This window comes from Bos grunniens, chromosome 4 (assembly GCF_055505025.1).
Source record: "Bos grunniens cultivar Pamir isolate PY7600 chromosome 4, Bosgru_T2T1.0, whole genome shotgun sequence".
Lineage (NCBI taxonomy): Eukaryota > Metazoa > Chordata > Mammalia > Artiodactyla > Bovidae > Bos > Bos grunniens.
The window spans coordinates 17230217-17252152 of record NC_141168.1 but is presented as its reverse complement, the minus strand read 5'-3'; the positions used below and the strand labels follow the sequence as shown (position 1 = coordinate 17252152).

At 50.8% G+C, this 21936-nt stretch overlaps 1 protein-coding gene and 1 long non-coding RNA gene across 5 annotated transcripts; one reads left to right on the top strand and one right to left on the bottom strand.

Moving 5' to 3' along the window:
• Nucleotides 1-593: 593 nt before the first annotated feature.
• On the bottom strand, nt 594-19277 carry KLRG2 (killer cell lectin like receptor G2). Of its 4 annotated transcripts, none has more exons than XM_086395309.1 (5): nt 18386-19275; nt 13197-13298; nt 12349-12494; nt 3898-4001; nt 594-3415 (listed from the first exon to the last, which is right to left on the bottom strand). In XM_086395309.1, exons 1-5 carry the CDS (start codon nt 19179-19181, stop codon nt 3295-3297), a joined length of 1269 nt encoding a protein of 422 aa, XP_086251435.1. In that variant the 5' UTR covers nt 19182-19275; the 3' UTR covers nt 594-3294. The 4 variants fall into 4 exon arrangements, with proteins under 4 accessions (XP_086251435.1, XP_086251437.1, XP_086251434.1 ...); XM_086395311.1 differs by lacking the exon at nt 18386-19275 and adding an exon at nt 16931-17254; XM_086395308.1 differs by lacking the exons at nt 594-3415; nt 3898-4001 and adding an exon at nt 6323-7865 and having other exon boundaries at nt 18386-19277.
• Nucleotides 9519-11189, top strand: LOC147373709 (uncharacterized). Its single transcript, XR_015162009.1, has 2 exons — nt 9519-9968; nt 10449-11189. It is a non-coding gene; the product is annotated as an uncharacterized LOC147373709 (long non-coding RNA).
• Nucleotides 19278-21936: the final 2659 nt, after the last annotated feature.

The following is a 21936-nucleotide window of genomic DNA, read 5'->3' as shown; positions in this document are numbered from 1 at the left end:
ATGCTTTTCCTGGTGACAATATGGACTCTTAGACAGTGTGTCTCACCAGGAAAGCTGGTTAAAAACCTGACTTGGGGGTCGGTACCCACCCCCTGCCCATCTCAGGATGAGTTGTGTGTGCTGCACTCTGGTGACTTGCACAAGCGAGGTGGCCTCTGAGCTCTACCGCAGAGGCCGCTGTGACCTGCTAGGCCAGCCTGTGTCAGAGACTGTTCTCCAAAGCTCCGAGAAACAAGTGGGTGCCGGTGGCAGCGTTACTAGTGTGGTTTTCAAACAATAGCAGTTGGCAGTGCCTGGTGGGAAAAGAGCCTAGAGAAACTACTCAAGAGGAATTCCATGCAGACCAACCTGCTGTGTAACTTTTCCAGCTTCCATTTAGTAGAAAGGGAAACACACTCTCTGAAGGTGAGGTGAGGCTGAAAGTTGTGAAAACGTATCTTGATGTAAGAGATAATTACAGGTTGTAAGAAAAGGCATTCCAGTCACAGGAACCCTTTCTAAAATGAGTAGTTCTCAAGCCAGGCTGCACATCAGTCTCTTTAGGACCTTTAAAGCATTTCACTTTCTCTTTTTATCGAAGTAGTACACAAATACAGTTTTTTTAATTATTTTATTTCTTGGCTGCATGGTACAGCAGGAGGGATCTTAGTTCTCTAACCAGAGATCGAACCTGACCCCTCGAAGGGGAAGCTGGGAGTCTTAACTCCTAGACTTACAGGGAAGTCCCAAACACAGTATTTTTTTTTTTTGAACTGAATATGGTTTTAATAGTACTAAAGGATGTATGTTTTAAAAAAAGAACAAACATCAGTCCCCTTGTAATCTCACTCCTGTTCCTTAGACATTTAAGCTTTTTAACCTTAAGTGTACAGCTTGATGAATTTTTACACGTGTATCCACCTAACCTCACCCAGATCAAGATCCAGACCATTCCAGCATCCTCAAATACTCACTGGTACCTCTGTCCAGTTAATACTGCCTTGCCTCAAGACAAGTACTGTCACCATCAAATAGTTTTAAGGTGACCATCTGAAATGATTTTTGCCATTTCATCTAGTGAAGTGAAAGTCACTCAGTCCTCTCTGACTGTGACCCCATGGACTGTATAGTCCATGGAATTCTCCAGGCCAGAATACTGGAGTGGGTAGCCTTTCCCTTCTCCAGGGGATTTTCCCAACCCTAGGACTGAACCCAGGTCCCGCATTGCAGGCAGATTCTTTACCAGCTGAGCCACCAGGGAAGCCCATTTCTTCTAGTACTTTCTCCATAATTCTAAATAATAAGTGTACACTGCTATTCCTTGGTTTGCCAACTTTGGACAGTAACTAGGAGCTTCCTACTTTGGTAGGTCAAACTTCACTCGTTTACTCACCTTCCTTACCCACTGACGGAGAAGGCAATGGCACCCCATTCCAGTACTCTTGCCTGGAAAACCCCATGGATGGAGGAGCCTGGTGGGCTGCAGTCCATGGGGTCACGACTGAGCGACTTCACTTTCACTTTTCACTTTTCACTTTCACACAATGGAGAAGGAAATGGCAACCGACTCCAGTGTTCTTGCCTGGAGAATCCCAGGGATGGCAGAGCCGGGTGGGCTGCCGTCTACGGGGTCGCACAGTCAGACATGACTGAAGCGACTTAGCAGCAGCAACTTACCCACTGAAGCTGAGAAACTCTCAGGTTTCTACACCGCAGCACCACACCACCCACCCTGGGCACCTGGGTACTTTAAGCACCGCAGGTGATCCTAAGTGGCACTGAGCCCAGAGGGCCCCAAGCCGGTGGTGACCCAGAAACTGACATGAAACCAGCCTGACAACGCCAGAATGTTTGCCAAGAAGGGCTCTGATGATAGTTAAACTAGGACACGTCATCAAGCTCTGGACTAATTTGTAGTTGGAAGGAAGTCATGAGAAACACCAGCGTGTTTCTAAGATTTTTACTGATCATCATGTGTGTTCTCATGGCTCTCCACCCCTTTCTCCCAGGCAGCCACACACTCTGTACAGTTAAACTCGACCAGTAGAGCTTTCCCTGAGGAGTGCGGGCACCGGGCCTGCCTTAGAGGAAGGCTGGTTTGCACCTGATCGGCACCATAAGCAGGGCAGGCAGTCTCTTTCCTTTGGAGGAGCCTCTCCAGCCTGGAAGGGCCTCCCAGGTGGTGCTCGTGGTATAGAATCTGCCTACCAAGGCAGGAGGTGCAAGAGATGTGGGTTCAACCTCTGGGTTGGGAAGATCCCCCTGGAGGAGGAAATGGCACCCCTCACCCCAGTGTTCTTGCCTGGAGAATCCCATGGACAGAGGAGCCTGGTGGGCTATAGTCCATGGGGCCTCAGAGAGCCGGACACAACTGAATGAGCCTGTGTGCATGCGCGTGCACACACTCTCCCTTCCCCCCACTTTGCTGCCATGCCCTTCAACCCGAAGACCCTCACTGAACCTCAACTGGGGAGCATCTCCAGGCTGTGTCCCCACAACTGTGAGAGGCAGGGCTGCCTCGCACCTCCCCACATTTCTGATTGCTTTTTCTCACTCAGACCCCAAGCTTTGCAGCAGCTTCATCAACCAAGAGGGGGTGCTCCCTTGGTTCCCCTTGCCTGGATGGCTCTGTCCTCGCCACATCCTCAGCCTCTGGCATCAGCTGGGCGGACGCCCCACCAGCAACCCACCGATGCTGGTCTGCACAAAGAACCTTACTCTCTGCCTGCTCCCAGAGCAGGGATGGGACCTGCTTCCTCTCTCCTCCGAGGCGGCCCTTTCTCCTGCCCCGTCCTCCACATGCTGTGGGTGTGTGGGTGCGTCTGACCACCTGGAAAGGGTCCTTATAGCAATGACGTCATTGCTGCCAAATCCCAGGCATGAAATAGGAGCCTCCCTCTGTGGGCTCAAGAACCCAGGCTGGGATCACCTGTGAGTCCTCTCTGTTCCTCTCGGAAAGGGCATGCACCTGTGAGGCAGCAGGTATGTGAGAATGGGGAATGGCCAGTTTAACGAGGGAGAAACAGGCTTAGAATGCTTTAAACACACACACACACACACAAGGTCACAAATGCACTTCAGCAGCTGGAGATCCAGTGGGGGGCTCAGCTTCGGGGCCACGGTGGCTCTCCTCTCCCGTGGACCCCATCTTCCTGTCCCAGGACATGCTCCCTGGTTTGCTGAGGCAGGACTGTTAAGCACCAAGCGGGGAGACCTGGGCACCCCGGTCCAGGGAGGAGGCTGCCCCAGCTCTCAACCTGGCCTCCCCGGGGAGCCACAATCCCCCAGCAGACTCAGGGCTGGCAGAAACCTAAGTCACTTGGTGCCCTTGGCACAGACCCAGGGTCTGGGGGAGGCACAGTCCGAAGCCACCAGCTTGCCTCCCTCCAGGCACCCGCACTCGAGATCTGGCTGGTCCTGGTCTTCCTCTGGGAGCCTGGGGAAGGGTGAGAGCACAGAGAGGCCTTCAGGAGGACGGGCCCTCCTGGCCTGTGCGGCCGCTGCCTGTGTACTGCTGGGATCGCCGCCTGGAGCCCGGGGTCGGGGAAAGCCCTGGGGCAGGAGCCAGGAGGCTGCACCCCCTCCCCCCCGCCCCAGGTGTCAGCTGGGTGGCCCTGGGCAAACCACCAAACCTCTCTGAGAGGCACACCCCTTATCCAGAGAAGAGGGTGACAGTCCTTCTTGGGCAAATGCGTGGGGGACCCAAACAAGGGATGGCATGATGGGGACCAAGTGAAACTGAAATACCCATCCTAGGAGGGGGATGGAGAAGGGGAGGGGGGTGGGAGAGGACTCAACTTGGGGACAGGTGAAGGGGAAGGCTTCAGGGTCCTTCTGGTGCTGCTGTGATGTCACACTGGTCACACAGGGGGGCCAGTACTAGCAAACGGGACAGAGGGGCCAGCCACGGTCACTCACAGCTGGGGTGGCAGGGGGGTCCCGTCGATCCAGTGCCAGCCCTGGGGGCCTCGTCGGGCTCCCACCCAGGAGTACTTGGTGACCGGGTGTCTGCTCAGGAAATCCTGAGGGAGGAAAGCAGTGAGTCATTCTTCTCACGTCACTGGGACGGCTCACCTGGGCTTCCATCCCCGTCCGATCCCCCCACCCCGGCTTCCACAAGTTCCCAGCTCCCCAAGCCAGAGACGTGACTCATTTCTCCCCAAACGCCAGGAAGTGGGAAGCTGTCTTGGATGCTTGCTGGTTGACAGGCACTGTGCTCAGGGCTGGGGACCAGAAATGGGGCGATCCCCTCTCAGCCTTCAAGGGGGTAACGGATGTGATCCTCCATCCCCACAAGCAATGCATGATGGGTACTGAGCAGACAGAGAAACGAGGAAGCTCTGAGAAGATGGTGAAAGGCATGGGGAAAGCTGGGAGCCTACGGAGAAATCCAGGTGACAGACAGCAAGCAGCCTCACTGGGCGGGAGGCTGCAGAGGTGGTCAGGGAACAGATGGTCACCACCACAGTTGCCAGCAAGAATAATAAACTACATTACATCCACTGGGGAAGTATTGTTAAGACCACTAAAGGGGACTTCACTGGGGTGAAGTGCGTAAGAACCTTCCAATGCGGGGGGACAAGGGTTCAATCCCTGGTTGGGGAACTAAGATCTCACATGCCAAGGAGCAACTAAGTCTTGAGAACCGCAACTACAGAGCCCTCACGCTCCAGAGCTTCTGTTCCGCAATGAAGACCCAGTGCAGCCAAAATCAATAATAGTAATAATAAAAGATGTTTTAAAGAAAGACCATTAAAAATAAGGGTGAGTATGAAATCCATGGGGCAACATGGGGAAAAGTTATAGTATGTGAGGGGTTAGAGTCCATGAAAAAGCTGAATTAAAGTTGTGGCCTGATTATAAGAATGGAAAAAAATGTGTACACCCCTGGACACAGACACATGAGGAACAACAAAACCAAAACAAGGATGTGCAGGGAGCTGTTGGAGATGCTTTTTTCTTTTAAATACTTGTCCTCAATGCCATGTTTTTAGCAATGAATTAAAGCAAAAAAAACCCGTGTTTAAAAATGTTGACAGGGGGAGAGTGGGAAAGAGGCTCAAGAGGGAGGGGATATATGTATATTTATGGCTGACTCACGTTGTAGTATGGCAGAAACCAACACAACATTGTAAAGCAATAATCCTCCAATTTAAAAAAAATCTTCAACTCGAAAAAAGATGTTTCCATATCCTAAGCCCTGGTGTAGGGAACTGGAAGGTGGAAGGGCGGGGCAGCTGTCCATACCAGCCCAGTCTTTCCAGAACATAAGTTGTGCTATGTCACAAGAGCGGTATCATGGTTCCTATTGCTCAGATGGGTAATTCCACTTTAGGGAAGAAATCCAAGAACAGAAAGAGAAAATGAACGTTCTCAAAATTTCCTGCTGCTATTTATAAAGATAAAATGGAAACCACCCAAATGCTCAGCAGTCAGGAAATAACTAGGCAAATTATGGGATATCAACATGATGGAAAATTACAGTGCTCTTAAAGATGACAGGCACACCAAAGACACAGTTAGGCAAGAAAAATGTAAATATGAAATCATGCCAAGTGGAAAAAAGCAAACCATGCCAGCAAGCCCATGGCGCTCACACATGGCAGCACGCACATTAGTGATGACAGGAAGTGGCCTGGCATACGTCTGACATAGACTTAGTTCCTCTCTACCAGTGTTCAGGATGACAGAGACAAAAGTTCTATGTTTGACCCTGGGGACTAGGAAGCAAGCACGGGGACTTCCCTGGAGGACCTATGGTTAAAACTCTGGACTTTCACTGCAGAGGGTGCAGGTTCAAGCCCTGGTAGGGGAACTAAGATCCAACAGGCTGTGCAGTGTGGCCCCAAAAAATAAAACCCACAGAAAGGAAGCACAGAATGATGCCTGCCCCCTTGATGACACTATTTGTCCTTCGGGTCTCAGTTTAAAGGTGACTAGGGACACCACGGAACCCCTCCCCTGGATCACTACAACCTTCATAGTTTGGAGCGTGATATGAGACACTGACCTTGTCAGTTTTCTGTATCGGTGAACTTGGTGAGGACTGGGGGCCTGCCCTATTGGTCACTGACCGTGAGAGCCCAGCACACAGCAGACCAGCCCAACAAAATGCACCCCCCAACCCACATGTCCCTGCCAATAACCAGCAAGGGCCACAGGTAACACGCAAGCTGTGAGGCCAGCCCTGCACCCAGAGCTGTTGGTGCAGACCCATCCCCACCACCCCTTTCAGGAACATCAGCTGGGAGAAGAACCTAAAAGAACTTCCAGACTGAGGGGTGACAGCCTTACCCCTTTTGAAACCCCAAAGACCAGAAGACCAGACTGCACAAGGCACACAGCCATGCCTGGGCATTTTATTTGCTCTCTGGCTGGACTCCACAGGCTGGGGCCCAGGGGCAGGGCTGGAGGGAGCTTTGGAGGGGATGAGAAGGAAACTGGGCTGGCTTTGAGGCAGAGGGCAGGCCAGCCCTGAGCATCTTGCAACTGTGGCTGCAGCAGACCGGCCTCCTGCTGCCCAGCCCCGGCCTCCTGGGAACAGTCACTGCCTAATCACCAGATCTTAGAGCTTCTTCCAGTGCTGAGAAGGAAGCTATCACTGCAGAGCAGCGCTATGGGGCCTGGCCACCCCTTACTCAAATTCTGGTTCTGTGACTTGCAAGTTACGTGACCTTAGGCAAGTTCCCTGACTTTTCAGAGCTTCAGTATTATCCTCTGTAAAGTGGGGGATGAGTGCAATTGTGTGGTAGTTTGACCATTCTTTGGCTTCGCCTTTCTTTGGGACTGGAATGAAAACTGACCTTTTCCAGTCCTGTGGCCACTGCTGAGTTTTCCAAATTTGCTGGCATATCGAGTGCAGCACTTTCATAGCATTTTCTTTCAGGATTTGAAATAGCTCAACTGGAATTCCATCACTTCCACTAGCTTTGTTCATAGTGATGCTTTCTAAGGCCCACTTGACTTCACATTCCAGGATGTCTGGCTCTAGGTCAGTGATCACACCATCATGATTGTCTGGGTCGTGAAGATCTTTTTTGTACAGTTCTTCTGTGTATTCTTGCCATCTCTTCTTAATATCTTCTGCTTCTGTTAGGTCCATACCATTTTTGTCCTTTATCGAGCCCATCTTTGCATGAAATGTTCCCTTGGTATCTCTAATTTTCTTGAAGAGATCTCTAGTCTTTCCCTTTCTGTTGTTTTCCTCTATTTCTTTGCATTGACCGCTGAAGGTTTTCTTATCTCTTCTTGCTATTCTTTGGAACTCTGCATTGAGATGCTTATATCTTTCCTTTTCTCCTTTGCTTTTCACTTCTCTTCTGAAATTTCACAGCTATTTGTGAGGCCTCCCCAGACAGCCATTTTGCTTTTTTGCGTTTCTTTTCCATGGGGATGGTCTTGATCCCTGTCTCCTGTACAATGTCACGAACCTCATTCCATAGTTCATCAGGCACTCTGTCTATCAGATCTAGGCCCTTAAATCTATTTCTCACTTCCACTGTATAATCATAAGGGATTTGATTTAGGTCATACCTGAATGGTCTAATGGTTTTCCCTACTTTCTTCAATTTCAGTCTGAATTTGGCAATAAGGAGTTCATGATCTGAGCCACAGTCAGCTCCTGGTCTTGTTTTTGCTGACTATATAGAGCTTCTCCATCTTTGGCTGCAAAGAATATAATCAATCTGATTTTGGTGTTGACCATCTGGTGATGTCCATGTATAGAGTCTTCTCTTGTGTTGTTGGAAGAGGGTGTTTGTTATGACCAGTGCATTTTCTTGGCAAAACTCTATTAGTCTTTGTCCTGCCTCATTCCATATTCCAAGGCCAAATTTGCCAAGCCAGGCTTCAGCAATATGTGAAACGTGAACTTCCTGATGTTCAAGCTGGTTTTAGAAAAGGCAGAGGAACCAGAGATCAAATTGCCCACATCTGCTGGATCATGGAAAAAGCAAGAGAGTTCCAGAAAAACATCTATTTCTGCTTTATTGACTATGCCAAAGCCTTTGACTGTGTGGATCACAATAAACTGTGGGAAATTCTGAAAGAGGTGGGAATACCAGACCACCTGATCTGCCTCTTGAGAAATTTGTACGCAGGTCAGGAAACAACAGTTAGAACTGGACATGGAACAACAGACTGGTTCCAAATAGGAAAAGGAGTTCGTCAAGGCTGTATATTGTCACCCTGCTTATTTAACTTATATGCAGAGTACATCATGAGAAACGCTGGACTGGAAAAAGCACAAGATGGAATTAAGATTGCCAGGAGAAATATCAATAACCTCAGATATGCAGGTAACACTACCCTTATGGCAGAAAGTGAAGAGGAACTAAAAAACCTCTTGATGAAAGTGAAAGTGGAGAGTGAAAAAGTTGGCTTAAAGTTCAACATTCAGAAAACGAAGATCATGGCATCCGGTCCCATCACTTCATGGGAAATAGATGGAGAAACAGTGGAAACAGTGTCAGACTTTATTTTTCTGGGCTCCAAAATCACTGCAGATGGTGACTGCAGCCATGAAATTAAAAGACACTTACTCCTTGGAAGGAAAGTCATGACCAACCTAGATAGCATACTCAAAAGCAGAGACATTACTTTGCCAACAAAGGTCCGTCTAGTCAAGGCTATGGTTTTTCCTGTGGTCATGTATGGATGTGAGAGTTGGACTGTGAAGAAGGCCGAGCGCTAAAGAATTGATGCTTTTGAACTGTGGTGTTGGAGAAGACTCTTGAGAGTCCCTTGGACTGCAAGGAGATCCAACCAGTCCATTCTGAAGGAGATCAGCCCTGGGTTTTCTTTGGAAGGCATGATGCTAAAGCTGTAACTCCAGTACTTTGACCACCTCATGCGAAGAGTTGACTCATTGGAAAAGACTCTGATGCTGGGAAAGATTGAAGGCAGGAGAAGGGGATGACAGAGGATTAGATGGCTGCATGGCATCACTGACTCGATGGACGTGAGTCTGAGTGAACTCCAGGAGTTGGTGATGGTCAGGGAGGCCTGGCGTGCTGCGATTCATGGGGTCACAAAGAGTCAGACACGACTGAGCGACTGAACTGAACTGAACTAAAGTGGGGGAGATGTTTGCAATGAGGCCTGAGATCATGTCCACAAAGCCAAGGGCGTGTAGTATACACTCATTAAATGAGGAGTCTCCAGTCTGCTGGGTGGAGTGTAAAGCTTCGTGTCTCATTCCAACATACAAGACCTCATCTGATGTTTGCCAAGGTGATCCTGCCCTTCTCTGTCAGCCCTAGGCCATCAGGCTCTCTCCCTGGGCCTTCCCCACCCAGCTCCACCCATTCCATTCCTTGCAGCTCAGACTCCACTAACCTGTTCCCATTGTTAGCGAAAACTGTGACGTGGGAAAAGCACTGTTTAGAGATAAAAGTTTAAGAGAAGGAAATGGCAACCCACTCCAGTACTCTTGCCTAGAAAATCCCATGGATGGAGAAGCCTGGTAGGCTGCAGTCCATGGGGTCACAAAGAGTTGGACACAACTGAGTGACTTCATTTTCACTTCACTTTCATGCATTGGAGAAGGAAATGGCAACCCACTCCAGTGTTCTTGCCTGGAGAATCCCAGGGACGGTGAAGCCTGGTGGGCTGCTATCTAAGGGGTCACACAGAGTTGGACACGACTGAAGCGACTTAGCAGCAGCAACAGCAGAGATAAAAGTAAATTCTAGAAATTTGGGGGGCTTCCCTGGTGGTTCAGATGATAAAGAATCAGCCTGCCATTCAGGAGACCTGGGTTCGGTTCCTGGGTCGGGAAGATCCCCTGGAGGAGGGCATGGCAACCCACTCTAGTATTGTTGCCTGGAGAATCCCCATGGACAGAGGAGCCTGGCAGGCTACAGTTCATGGGGTCGCAAAGAGTCGGACACGACTGAGCAACGAAGTACAGAAACTTAAGAGTAATTTACAGCTCAAAGGAAAGCTCTGTAAGGGCGGCGCTGACGCTGGGCCTCCACTGTCTCTAGCTGGTATGTCTCCAGTTTTGCTACCAATGTGGGGGTGGGGGATGTGATCCTGATATTACCTGAAAGCTTATGCTCTACATCTTAAAATTAAGGTAAACTACTTACCATGCTTTCATACATTTCTTCTTTAAAAACTGTGGTAAAATATACATATAAAATTTACCATTTTTAAGTGTGTGGCTCAGAGGCTTTAGGTTCACTCACTGCTTTATGACCATCACCGCCCCCCTTCATCTCCAGAACTTTTTCATCTTCCGCAACTGAAACCTTGCACCCATGAAGCAACTCTGATTTCCCCCTCCCCCGGCAACCACCATTCTACTTTTTGCCTTCAAACATTTGTGTTAATATTTAAATGTTTTAATGTTTAAATGTTTTAAGCTGAATCCTATGATATCTATTTGTGTTTTCATCTTTCTGCACTCAAGATGTGGCTTACAGTCGATGTGTACATTTCAAGAATCTTCTTCCTTCCCCATTCAGGAAACTAAGATCATGGCATCCAGTCCCATCACTTCATGGCAAATAGATGGGGAAACAGTGGCTGACTATTTTTCTGGGCTCCAAAATCACTGCAGATGGTAATTGCAGCCATGAAATTAAAAGACGCTTACTCCTTGGAAGGAAAATTATGACCAACCTAGACAGCGTATTACAAAGCAGAGACATTACTTTGTCAACAAAGGTCCATCTAGTCAAGGGTATGGTTTTTCCAGTGGTCATGTATGGATGTGAGAGTTAGACTATAAAGAAAGCTGAGCACAGAAGAATTGATGCTTTTGAACTGTGGTGTTGGAGAAGACTCTTGAGAGTCCCTTGGACTGCAAGGAGATCCAACCAGTCCATCCTAAAGGAGATCAGTCCTGGGTGTTCATTGGAAGGACTGATGTTGAAGCTGAAACTCCAATAATTTGGCCACCTGATGCAAAGAGCTGACTCACTGGGAAAGACCCTGATGCTGGGAAAGATTGAGGGAAGGAGGAGAAGGGGATGACAGAGGATGAGATGGTTGGATGGCATCACTGACTCAATGGACATGGGTTTGGGTGGACTCCAGGAGTTGCTGATGGACAGAGAGGCCTGGCATACTGTGGTTCATGGGGTCGCAAAGAGTTGGACACGACTGAGCAACTGAACTGAACTTCCTCACCCCTGGGAAACCCAGCTGATCTTAAACCAGTGGCTAGTGAATCTAATGATTGATGGCACATGTGTGCAAGCTAAGTTGCCTCAGTTGTGTCTCTTTGAAACCTGTGGACTGTAGCCTGCCAGGCTCCCCTGTCCATGGGATTCTCCAGGCAAGAATACTGGAGTGGGTTGCCATGCCCTCCTCCAGGGGATCTTCCTGACCCAGGGATCGAACCTGTGAATCTTGTGTCTCCTGCACTGGCAGGCAGGTTCTTTACCACTAGTGCCACCTGGGAAGCACTGAAACTTTCTCCTTTCCTCTTAAACTCTTGAGGAAGAGGAGCTGTGTGTATCATTGGGCTGTGTGTGCTACTGGCACTTTGGCGTGTCCCATGAGTCTGTGCCTCCCAACTCGTGAGCCCAGCCTTTGCCAACCAGCCCAGCCCCTCTGCCAGCCGCCGGCCTGTCCTCAGCCGCTCTTTCCCACCTCCGCCTCGGTGCCTCCTGCAGCTTCTGGCCCTCATCCAGAACTCGGGACAATTCTAGAACTCCACAACCATGATATTCAGGATTTTAACTGCTTGAGACCCAAGTCTTCACTTTGGTCTTTTTGCAAAGGGCATTTTGGAAGTTCCTTTTTGAAAAAAGCTTATTGAAACTTTGTGATATATTTTCTGATTATATATACTTGTGTCACAAATGATTGATCCTATGTGCTAAGTTTTAAAAGAATTTAAGATCCATTTGCAATTGGGATAGTTCAGCCCATCTCCCCTCTTGGAGGACCCCAGTCACCGGGAGGCCATTTGTTCAGGTGACATCCAAAGTCATTGTGGACCAAACCTGTCTGATGTGAGGCCAGAGAGCAGGGACCTTTTGCTTCACCAGTTTTCTGATGACACTTGCTGCGCTGAGTGGGTCTCAGGAGATGGGCTGCTAAGTCCTTGCCCAGTTCACCCTCCACCCTCCATCAGCTCCAGGCACTCTCTAGGGACCCAGCAAGTTCTCACTGGCCTTCACTTTGCAGACCCAGCCAGGCTGGGTCTGGCAGGAACCATTATATTCTGATCTCTTGGGCTACCATTCCTCTACCATTTCCCCCTACTTCTAGAGCACACTATTTGTGGAACACCTAGAACATTCCAAAAAGCTGGAAAGAAGAAAAATTATCACTTGTGGCTCCAGTGATAACCATTAGTATACTTCCTTTCAGTACTTTTCATGCCCCTCCCCTGCCCACCTACCCACTTCTCACCTGAGTGTGTCTCAGCAGGGGTAGGGTAGCCTGGTGGGCTGAGCAGAAAGCCTGGCTGGTCTCCCAGGCCTCGGCTTCGGCAGCGAGGTAGTAGCACTGCCCCTCGGACCACATCCAGCCCTGGGGGCATGGTCGGCATCTGATCCCTGCAGCACAGAGGGAGACCGGAGGTGAGCACAGGGTAAACTGTACAGAGCTCAGGGTTGGTATGGATGTTCAAATATCAGGGGGCAGGTGCGGAGACATGGAGCTGGCGAGCCTGGAAGGGGAGAGGGAAACGAGCACGGGGGGGCGGGGCGAGCACGGGGGTGGGGGGGGCGGGGCGAGCACGGGGGGGGGCGGGGCGAGCACCGGTTGGGGCAGGAGCGGGGGCGGTGGGGCGGGGTGGGGTGGGGTGGGGCGGGGCGGGGCGGGGCAGGTCCCGGGAAGGCTTAAGCACAAGCTTCATCCATCATCCATCCGGAACGGGCTCTAATCCCTTACCTTTGCTCACTGAGCCCCCTATCTTTGTGCATCTGCCCAGGGGGGTGTCTTTTTCTTTTTTTTCCTCAAAAGATTTTTTGGATTTGGCCCATTTTTAAAAGTCTTTATTGTATTTGTTACAATATTACTTCTGTTTCATGTTTGGGGTTTTTGGTCGCGGTGGGAGCTTAGCCACCCAACCAGGGACTGAACCTGTACTCCCTGCGTTGGAAGGCTAAATCCTAACCACTGGATTGCTAGGGATGTCTTTTACTAATTTCACAAAGAAGCTGGAAGGACTAGACACCCTGCTGGTGGAGCAGGGGAGGAAAGGGAGGAAAGGGGATGGGGAGGAGAGGGGTGAGGGTGGGGAAGAAGTTCCACACCTGTTTTTGAGGCCAAGGCCACAACAGCCACCGCCAACACCGCCAGGAGCACGGCCATGACTGCCAGGGCCCAGCGCAGGGACCTCATGTACATGGGCAGCCCTGGGAGGAGGGGAGGGGACAACCAGGAGACACAGGTTAGGGTGTCATCACAATTCAGGACCATGCTGAATCCTACAAGAGCATCACACCCACCTCAGCACCCACCCCCTTGGCCCATAACACCATTCAATTTAGGTCCAAACTTCATATTTGGGAGAAAACTGCTAGAAGATATTCCACTTCTTAAATAACTAGGAGACACGAGATTCTTTTCAAGTGAGAGAGTTAAGTGGCTAACAGCCATTAACAGAGCACCTGATGTGCACTAGAGGCAAGGCACCAACAACACAGAGGAGCGGGCAAGGTGCCTGCGCTCAGGTTGCTAATGGGACAGGCAAAGATGCCAGGAGATAAAATTCCACAGGAGAGAGGGCCCAGGGCTAGATTCAAAGTTCAACAGACCCTCCAATTCAAGTTCAAGTCCTGACTCCAAGGGCCCCTCAAGTGTTCTTGGTGTTGTCCCATTTTAATGTTGGACTCACACCTGCCTCTGCTGTCTCGCTCCAGGTCACTGGAGACCACTGATGAAGCATCAGGCAAAGAGTGCTTTGCAGGCTGCAGAGCACTAGACAAATGTGAGCAGTCAGCCGCTCAGGGACCAGGGGACCAGATGGCTGGAATGAGGCTGTGGAGGGGAAAGGAAGACAGGGGACACTCCAGGAGGGAGGAAGGACTCAAAGATAGAACGTGTTCAGAGGTCACATCCTACCCTGTAGACAGACTAACTGGGGAGACCAGAGGGGAACACTTGGAGAATAAAACATAGTCAGTGCTTGCTCACAGACATCGATAGTTATAAGCAGCTTTCCACCCAGAAAGACACGCGCATCTGAAGTCACTGAGCACTCAGGATGGGACCTCGGCCACAACTCCGGTGTGAAATCAATCAGAGCAAAAACATCTTGCTGCAGGGGGCCCTGGACCTACCCAGATCTTGGGGATGTGGGTCAGGAATGTCACATAATCGGTGTGAGGGTATTAAGAAATCAGTCATATTTCCCAGAGTCTAGAACAGCAGAAGTAAGTCTGTGGCAAATATTTCATTATTTTGAAAAGACCAATTCCATTAAAAAAAAAAAGAAGCTACGTACATTGTATATACCCACCGTCTGATTCCCTTTTTGTATCTGGTATTGACATCTCTGATGTCTCACCCTGTACTGCTATTCATCACAGCTCATCCATTGTCATTCTCTATATTTTGACTACCTTTCCCAACCCACAACTGAAACACTACCTGCTTCCTCCTGTAGCCAAATCCCACAGCTGGGGTAGAGCCAGTTTGGGGGGACTCACAGTTTATTCACCTGGGGCAGCTGAGGGGCATCATAAAAACTAAAATACACACTTCCAAATACAAAGCTTGCCAGAGGACTCAGAGGGCTCCTGCCACTGAGAGACCTGCAGGTCAGTCTACTTTGGCTGGTGGCCTCTGTCCCTCTGGCTGAGCTCAAGCATGCTGGACACCACTCTCTCGGCTCCACTTCCTCCAGACACTGAGAACATTCTTCCTCTGAATGTCCCCCACCTCCCCCCGCCATGCCATTGCAGATTGCCAGGCCCTTTTGTTTTCTCCAGAGTAAGGACTGCCAGAGGGCAGGGGCAGGGCTCTGTTTCCTCCTATCCTCTACCCCTGACGTGCTGAGCACAATGCCACCAGCACCAGCGGGTTAGACAACCACTGAGATCCAGCTGCGGCTCTCCTGCCCCGACAGGGCTGGGGAGGAAGCGTTCCTGGCACATGCTCACACTCTGAAGTTAGTGCCATTCATTGAGTATTGATTCGCAGAGCACTGCCAGGTGTCAGAGATTTGGTGAAATGTAGGCTGTCACCAGCCATGCCCCGCAGGGCTCGGGAACCCTGAGGACACTCACAAGAGGGATGCTAAGCTGGGCAGCACAAGAGCCCGTGGAGCACAGAATAGAGACACCTACCAGCCTTGGGACCAGATGAGGTGACTCTAAACCAGCACCTAAGGGGGCATATTCTCCATCTGAGGATCCAGCTGTCCCCCCAGTTTTAGGCTGTCTGCAAAAAGTGACTTCTGGTCTGCATGCTGCCATAGAGAACATTCCCTGAGTCTGTGTTTTTTTTTTTTTTAATATTTATTAATTTGACTGTTCCAGGTCTTAGTTGCAGCATGTGGGATCCCAGGGATTGAACCCAGGCTCCCTGCATTGGGAGCTCGGAGTCTTAGCCACTGGACCACCAGGCAAGTCCCTCCCTGAGTCTTCGATTTTTCAGTTTACATGGGGCCAGCGCCTCTGGGACATTTTCCCCCCAAAGCAGTGAAGAGACAAAGCAGTGATGTCCCCTAAATCTCTCCACAGTGGCTTCCACCCTCTCAGGTTCATAAGGAGGGGACATGAAACAGCGGGGTGGCAGCATTACTGTGCTGGGGGTCTGGGCAAGTCCCCCAGCCTGTACCCTCGAGTGCCCTCTTGTTAAGGTCACTAGCTTGATCCCTCGTGGTAAAGGCCATAGCAGGCAGAAACCACACGCAGAGTTCCTCATCCAGGCAGCCTCCCTCAGACCAAGCCTCAGGCAGGTGCTGGGGACCTTACAGTTCTTTGATCCCACACTTCCCAGAGAGCAAGCCCAAAGCACCAGTGTCTGTGTGCACCCTGCAGTATTTTCTGTTAGCTGTCTTCCCCCTATACCCTCAAAATTCGTCCCCACGCCCCCAGGTTCCTTGCCTCATGCCCAGAGCTCTGTTCCCACGTGGCAGCACTCCCTGAGTCTGCCTCTCCCCAGGACGCTGCTGACCACATCTTCCTCAAACTTTCTCCTTTTGCGGCTTCTTTGTATCCTGATTCTCTCCCTACCACCTATACTTTTCTTTCCCAGTCTGTGACCGGCTCCTCTTCCTTTTGTTTTTTGGTGATGCATGGCATGCAGGATCTTAGTTCCCAGGTCAGGGATCGAACCTGAGACCCCTGTAGTCGGGCTTGGAGTCTTAACCACTGGACTCCCAGGGACGTCTGACTCTTCTTCCTTTAAATGACATCACTACCTGGAACTCCCAAATGCACCTGCTTATTTCTTCCCCACCTCTTTCCCCATTCTCCACTCTGGAAGGATAACCCAATGAATCCATCACTCCGCTACTCAGATCAGCAACTTGGGGGGTATCCCCACTCCTCCTGTTCGCGCATCTTCATGGGCACAGTGGCCTCGCTCACTAATCCTACCTCTTGGGCCCTCCCTCCCACCCCTGCCACAGATCAGGCCTTCATCGTCTCTGGTTGAACAACTGCTATCACCTCCTAAGGTCTGTCTTCCTTCAACCTCATGCCTGTCCCAACCTTCCTCCACAGTGTTGTCAGAGCTCACTTTTTAGTCATTTCCTTGTTACCCCACCCTTCAGATGGTAAAGAATCTGCCTGCAACACAGAAGACCCTGGTTCAATCCCTGGGTCGGGAAGATCCCATGGAGAAGGGAATGGCAACCCACTCCAGGGTTCTTGCCTGGAAAATTCCATGGACAGAGGAGCCTGGAAGGCTACAGTCCATCGGGTCATAAAGAGTCGGACATGACTGAGCAACTTATATTATTAATCTCATAAAAAGCTATAGACTCATTATGGTAGACAGAATAACGTCCCCTTAAAGATGCTGGTAAAGAATCCACCTGCCAATGCAGAAGATGCAGCTTTGACCCCTGGGTCGGGAAGATCCTCTGGAGGAGGAATGGCAACGCACTCCAGTATTCTTGCCTGGAAAATTCCATGGACAGAGGCGTCTGGCGGGCTGCAGTTCATGGGGTGACAACAAGTCAGACACAGTTGAGCACACACAGCACAGCAGCAAAGACGTCCACATCTTAACCCCTGGGATCTGGGAATATGTTAGGTTACAGGTACATGGGGATTACGGTTTCCTATCTGCTGACCTTGAGATGGATTTCTGGGTGGGTCCAATGTAATCACAAGGGTCCTTATAAATGGAAGAGGGAGACAGAAGGACAGGAGAGTCAAAGATGGCAGTGGGAGGCTTCAAGCAGACATTGGTTTTGAATATACAGAGGACCATGAGCGAAGGAACTCGATCACCCTTAGAAACCAGAAAAGGCAAGGAAACAACCATCTCCTGAAGCCCCCAGAATGGATCACGGGGGTTGATAACTGGACTTTAGACCACTGAGCCTACATCAGATTTCAGACTTACAGAACTGCAAGATAATAAATTAGTGCCATTTTAAGCCTCTAAGTTTGTGCCAGTTTGTTACAGCAGCTCCAGAAATCGACTACACTTCTCATGCACAAAGTGTGCTCCCACCCAACTCTGCACAAGTTCCTGAGTGATCAGAGTCGTTGAACTCTACTGTCCAAGAACAACCTACTCACCTCTGGCATAGAGCCCCTCGGGATTTGCAGCCTGTCCAGCTGAACCGTCCTTCCTCTCGGCTGGCCAAGCTTTTAGCAATGTGTCTGTGTCTAGCTCCATAGGGTCCCTGTTCCCGTTGGCTTTCTACCTAGGAGGAGGCTACCACCCGCAACTCCTTAAGCTTTCAAGACTTAGCTGAAGGAAGCTTTCCCATGCCCTCAAGTTCACCAACCACTCCCTTCTGCTTCTGTGTCCAGGATTTTTATATTTAGGATCTTTCTTCTTCCCTGCAAATCCCCACGCCGCGGGGCACGCCCCACCCCCACCCCGCCCCGTCTGGCCTGTTGTCCCCCCCGCAGTAGCTGCTGAATGGATGAGTGTTAGGGGCCAGGTGATCCCTGATATATGGGAGGGAAAGAGGAATCCTGGGCCTAGAGAGGTCGGCCAGCCAGAGCCAGGAGTAGGCTGTTCTACCCGGTCGCCACCACCGTCACGTGATCCTGAAAGCCTTCCTCGCGCCTGGAATCCTTCCACCCCTACTTCTCAAAGATGCTGCGCACACTAAGATGGAACGCTTAAGTTCTTAGAGGGTCAGGGAGGGAGAATAGTGGCTTTATTTTTTTACTACCAACAATTTGAATGATAATTACGTAGACCTTAAAGTTATTGGCTCTAAGCCAGAGGGACCGGGTTGGGGTTCCTCCGCCCCAGTGGCTCAACCCCTACCGGGCAGCGCTGCTCCCGGCGCCCGCGCGCTTACCTACGCGCTTTATGATCCCGGACATCTTCTTGTCTCCGTCCAGCTCGGCGTGGGGCAGGAGCACGGAGTCCTCCCGGCAGCGGCAGCGGCACATAGGGGAGCCCGAGGACTCTGCGCGCCCCTCCGCGGGACTGGCGCAGCCCTCGACGTCGAGGCCGCGCTCAGTCCCGGCGGCGGCCGGCGGCGTGCCGCGGCCCCACGTGCCTCCCGGGGACGGGGTCCGCCGCAGGAGGGTGTGCGCGGGGGAGGCGTGGCGGGAGAAGCCCGGGGACTCGGGCACTGGGACGGTGAGGAAGTGCGTGGAGGGCGCCGGCGAGGGCGCGCGGCTGCCGCCGGCCGTGCCCACAGACTTCACGCGCACGTCTACCTGCAGTTCCACCGGGGTCCAGGCGCCCGGAGCTGGCTCACCCGGCGCTGCCTTGGGTATCAGCTCGGTCTCCGGCGTCTCGCCGTCCCGGGGCTGCTCGGCCGCGGCGGGGTCCGGAGACGGCGGCTCCGGGCCGGTCGACGCCTGGCGGCGGAAGGCGCCATAGCCCAGGCTGGGTGGCAGCACTCGCAGGGGCGCGGGGCGAGGCGAAGGCAGCATCTTCCCGCCCGACAGGTCCTGGCCCGCGCCCGCCGCCTCTTTGGCGGGGGCCAGACTCAAGCTGTTCTCAGGACTCTCAGGGCGTCTTTCCTCCGCGGGATCCTGCGGCTGCTCCAGCTCCGGGACCTGGTTTCCCAAGGAATCCATTTCGAACTCGGCTCCGGTTTGGTCTTCCTTCGACGCCCCCCACGCCGCCCGGGCCCCTTCCATCCTGTGCGCAGAGGAGCAGAGAGATGCCGAGCGGGACGCACCTGGGCCCAGGTAGAGGGTTAACTTCTCCTCCCGGGTTGGGATTGGTCCAGAGGAGTCGCGTAAGTTGTTAAGCCACACCCCTCCCTGTCTCCACACCCACTTCCTCCTCCCAAACCAGGGCCCGGCTGGGATGGGCTACGGCCCGAGTTCTGTTGGCCACGCCCTTCAGACTCCCTTCTGAGGTTTTACTCAGAAAGACAGAGCTGCGAACAGACTCATCCCAGAGCTCAGACTCTTCTCTCTTTCTTGTCCCTGGCCCCAACCGTTTCTCCCTCTAGCGCTCTGGACTGTGCTGATTTTTGAGAGTTATAGCTTGGGCGGAGAGCGATTGGCCAAGCCTGTAGAAATCCTGGGACCTCAGTAAAATCAGCGAGTCCAAAGGAAATGGGCCTGCTTGTGGAAAGGAGCAGAGCTGAGTATCCGGACAACGTAGTGGGGGAAGGAGCGGAACACCTGACAGGTCACCCCCAAGGCAGAAGTCGCAGGGACATCTACTCTGGAGGCCCGACTCCCACTATGCGAACTCAATAAAGACTGAGAGATTAATAAGCTTGAAAATGTGTATTTTCACCGGGACCAGTAATCTAAATACCGTTTAAAAATATAGATTCCTGGCGGACTCCTCCTAGACCTACTGAATCTCATAAGGGGATAAAGAGGGCAATTTTCAACAAGTGCCCCAGGATTCCCAGGTGGTGCTAGTGGTAAAGAACTTGCCTGTCAATGCAGGAGACATTTGGTTTGATCCCTGGGTCGGGAAGATCCCCTGGAGTAGGAGATAGCTATCCATTCCAGTATTCTCGCCTGGAGAATACCACGGACAGAAGAGTCTGGCGGGCTACAGTCCGTGGGGTCGCTAAGAGTGGGATTTAGCACACACGGCACAGCACAGCCCCAGGGCAGGATTGGCAGATACAATACAGATCACTCAGTTAAATCTGAATTTCTGATAAAAGTTGTTTTTTTGTTTTTTTAAGTATAAGTACATCCCAAGTATTTATGTCCCTGCGACTTCTGCCTTGGGGGTGACCTCTCATGTGTCCTGCTCCTTCCCCCACTACGTTGTCTGGATACTCTCCCTTTCTGGAGAAGGAAATGGCAACCCACTCCAGGATTCTTGCCTGGAGAATCCCATGGAAGGAGGAGCCTGGTAGGCTACAGTCCATGGGGTTGTAAAGAGTCGGACATGACTGAGCGACTTCACTCATTCACGTCCCAAGTGCTCCCTTATCTGAAATTAAAATTTAACCTGCCTCCTATATTTTTCTTTTTTTTAAATGATGTGATTGTATTTATTTACTTTTTTTGTCTTGGCCATGCTGTGCAGCATGCGGGATCTTGGTTCCTCAACCAGAGACTGAATCCGCACCTCCTGCATCAGAAGGTGGAGTCTTAACCACTGGACCTCCAGGGAAGTCCCTGCCTCCTATATTTTTATTCACGAAACCAGGCAACTCTACTTCCAGGGACTTCTGCTGGAGTGGTCTTGGGAACAGCATTTGAAAAGACCACTGACTTGTTACTCCTGGGGTAAAGAAGGAAGGAGGTGGTGAAGGGGAAGGATCTTAGGAGGGCAGTTAAACTACTAGAAAGGAAGCTCCCTGAAGACAAATGACTTCGAGAAAAAGTCCAGCAGAAAGAAAACACAATATGTAAACACTTTATATTTAATGTCTTCCAAACCCAGGCTATATATTTAATGTGAGGACATATATATGCATGAAAATGAATTTTAAAAGATATGGAAAGATACATACCAAAGTGATAATACTTTGCTGTATTTGCTGTAGGTTGTTTGGAGGGTGGGCGGAGGGATTGTCTAGGAGACTTAACCTGATCTGCAATGTTTCCACTTTCTTGAAAGAGAACGGATTTATTGTATGTATTTGTTGTTCAGTTGCTCAGTCGTGTCCGACTCTTTGGGACCCCACGAACTGCAGCACAGCAGGCTTCCTTGTTCTTCACTATTTCCCTGAGCTTGCTCACACTCATGTCAACTGAGTCAGTGATGCCATCCAACCAGCTCATTCTCTGTCACTCCCTTTTCCTTTTGCCTTCAATCTTTCCCAGCATCATGGTCTTTTCCAGTGAGTCTGCTCTTCACATCAGGTGGCCAAAGTACTGGAGCTTCAGCTTCAGCATCAGTCCTTCCAATGAATATTCAAGGTTGATTTCATTTAGGATTTGTTTGATCTCCTTGCTGTCCAAGGGACTCCCAAGAGTCTTGAGAGTCTCCAACACGATAGTTTGAAAGCATCAACTTGTTGGCGCTCAGCCCTCTTTATGGTTCATCTCTCACATCTGTACATGACTACTGGAAAGTATGTATATTCTTACATAAAAATTCAGTTTTTAAAGAGATGGCATGTACTAATAGTAAGTTTTTTTAGTGCTAGACAGGGAGGCCTGGTGTGCTGTGATTTCACAGGGTCACAAAGAATCGGACACAACTGAACGACTGAACTGAACTGAACTGAAAGATTACTATAAAAATGAAAATAGTTCAACAAGTATATTAAATATAAAGACCCTGCTGCTCCTCCTTGAGTCTGCTCCCAGAGCTCTCCACCCTCCGTCATGTCAGGGAGTCTCCAGCTCTCTCTCCAGCCCAGATCTTTCTCCTGACCTTGACCATAACAGCTGCGCCATGGGTTGGATTTTGTCCCACAACCCTGTCTTGCCCCAAACTCATATGTTGAAGTCTTAACCCTGA

Coding starts and splice junctions, on each gene's coding strand:
- KLRG2 (XM_086395308.1), bottom strand. CDS start 19,181: ATGGAAGGGGCCCGGGCGGCGTGGGGGGCGTCGAAGGAAGACCAAACC. Junction 13,299..18,385: donor CGGGATCATAAAGCGCGTAG/GTAAGCGCGCGG, acceptor CCCTCCTCCCAG/GGCTGCCCATGTACATGAGG. Junction 7,866..12,348: donor CCCTGCTGAGACACACTCAG/GTGAGAAGTGGG, acceptor TTCTAAAACCAG/CTTGAACATCAGGAAGTTCA.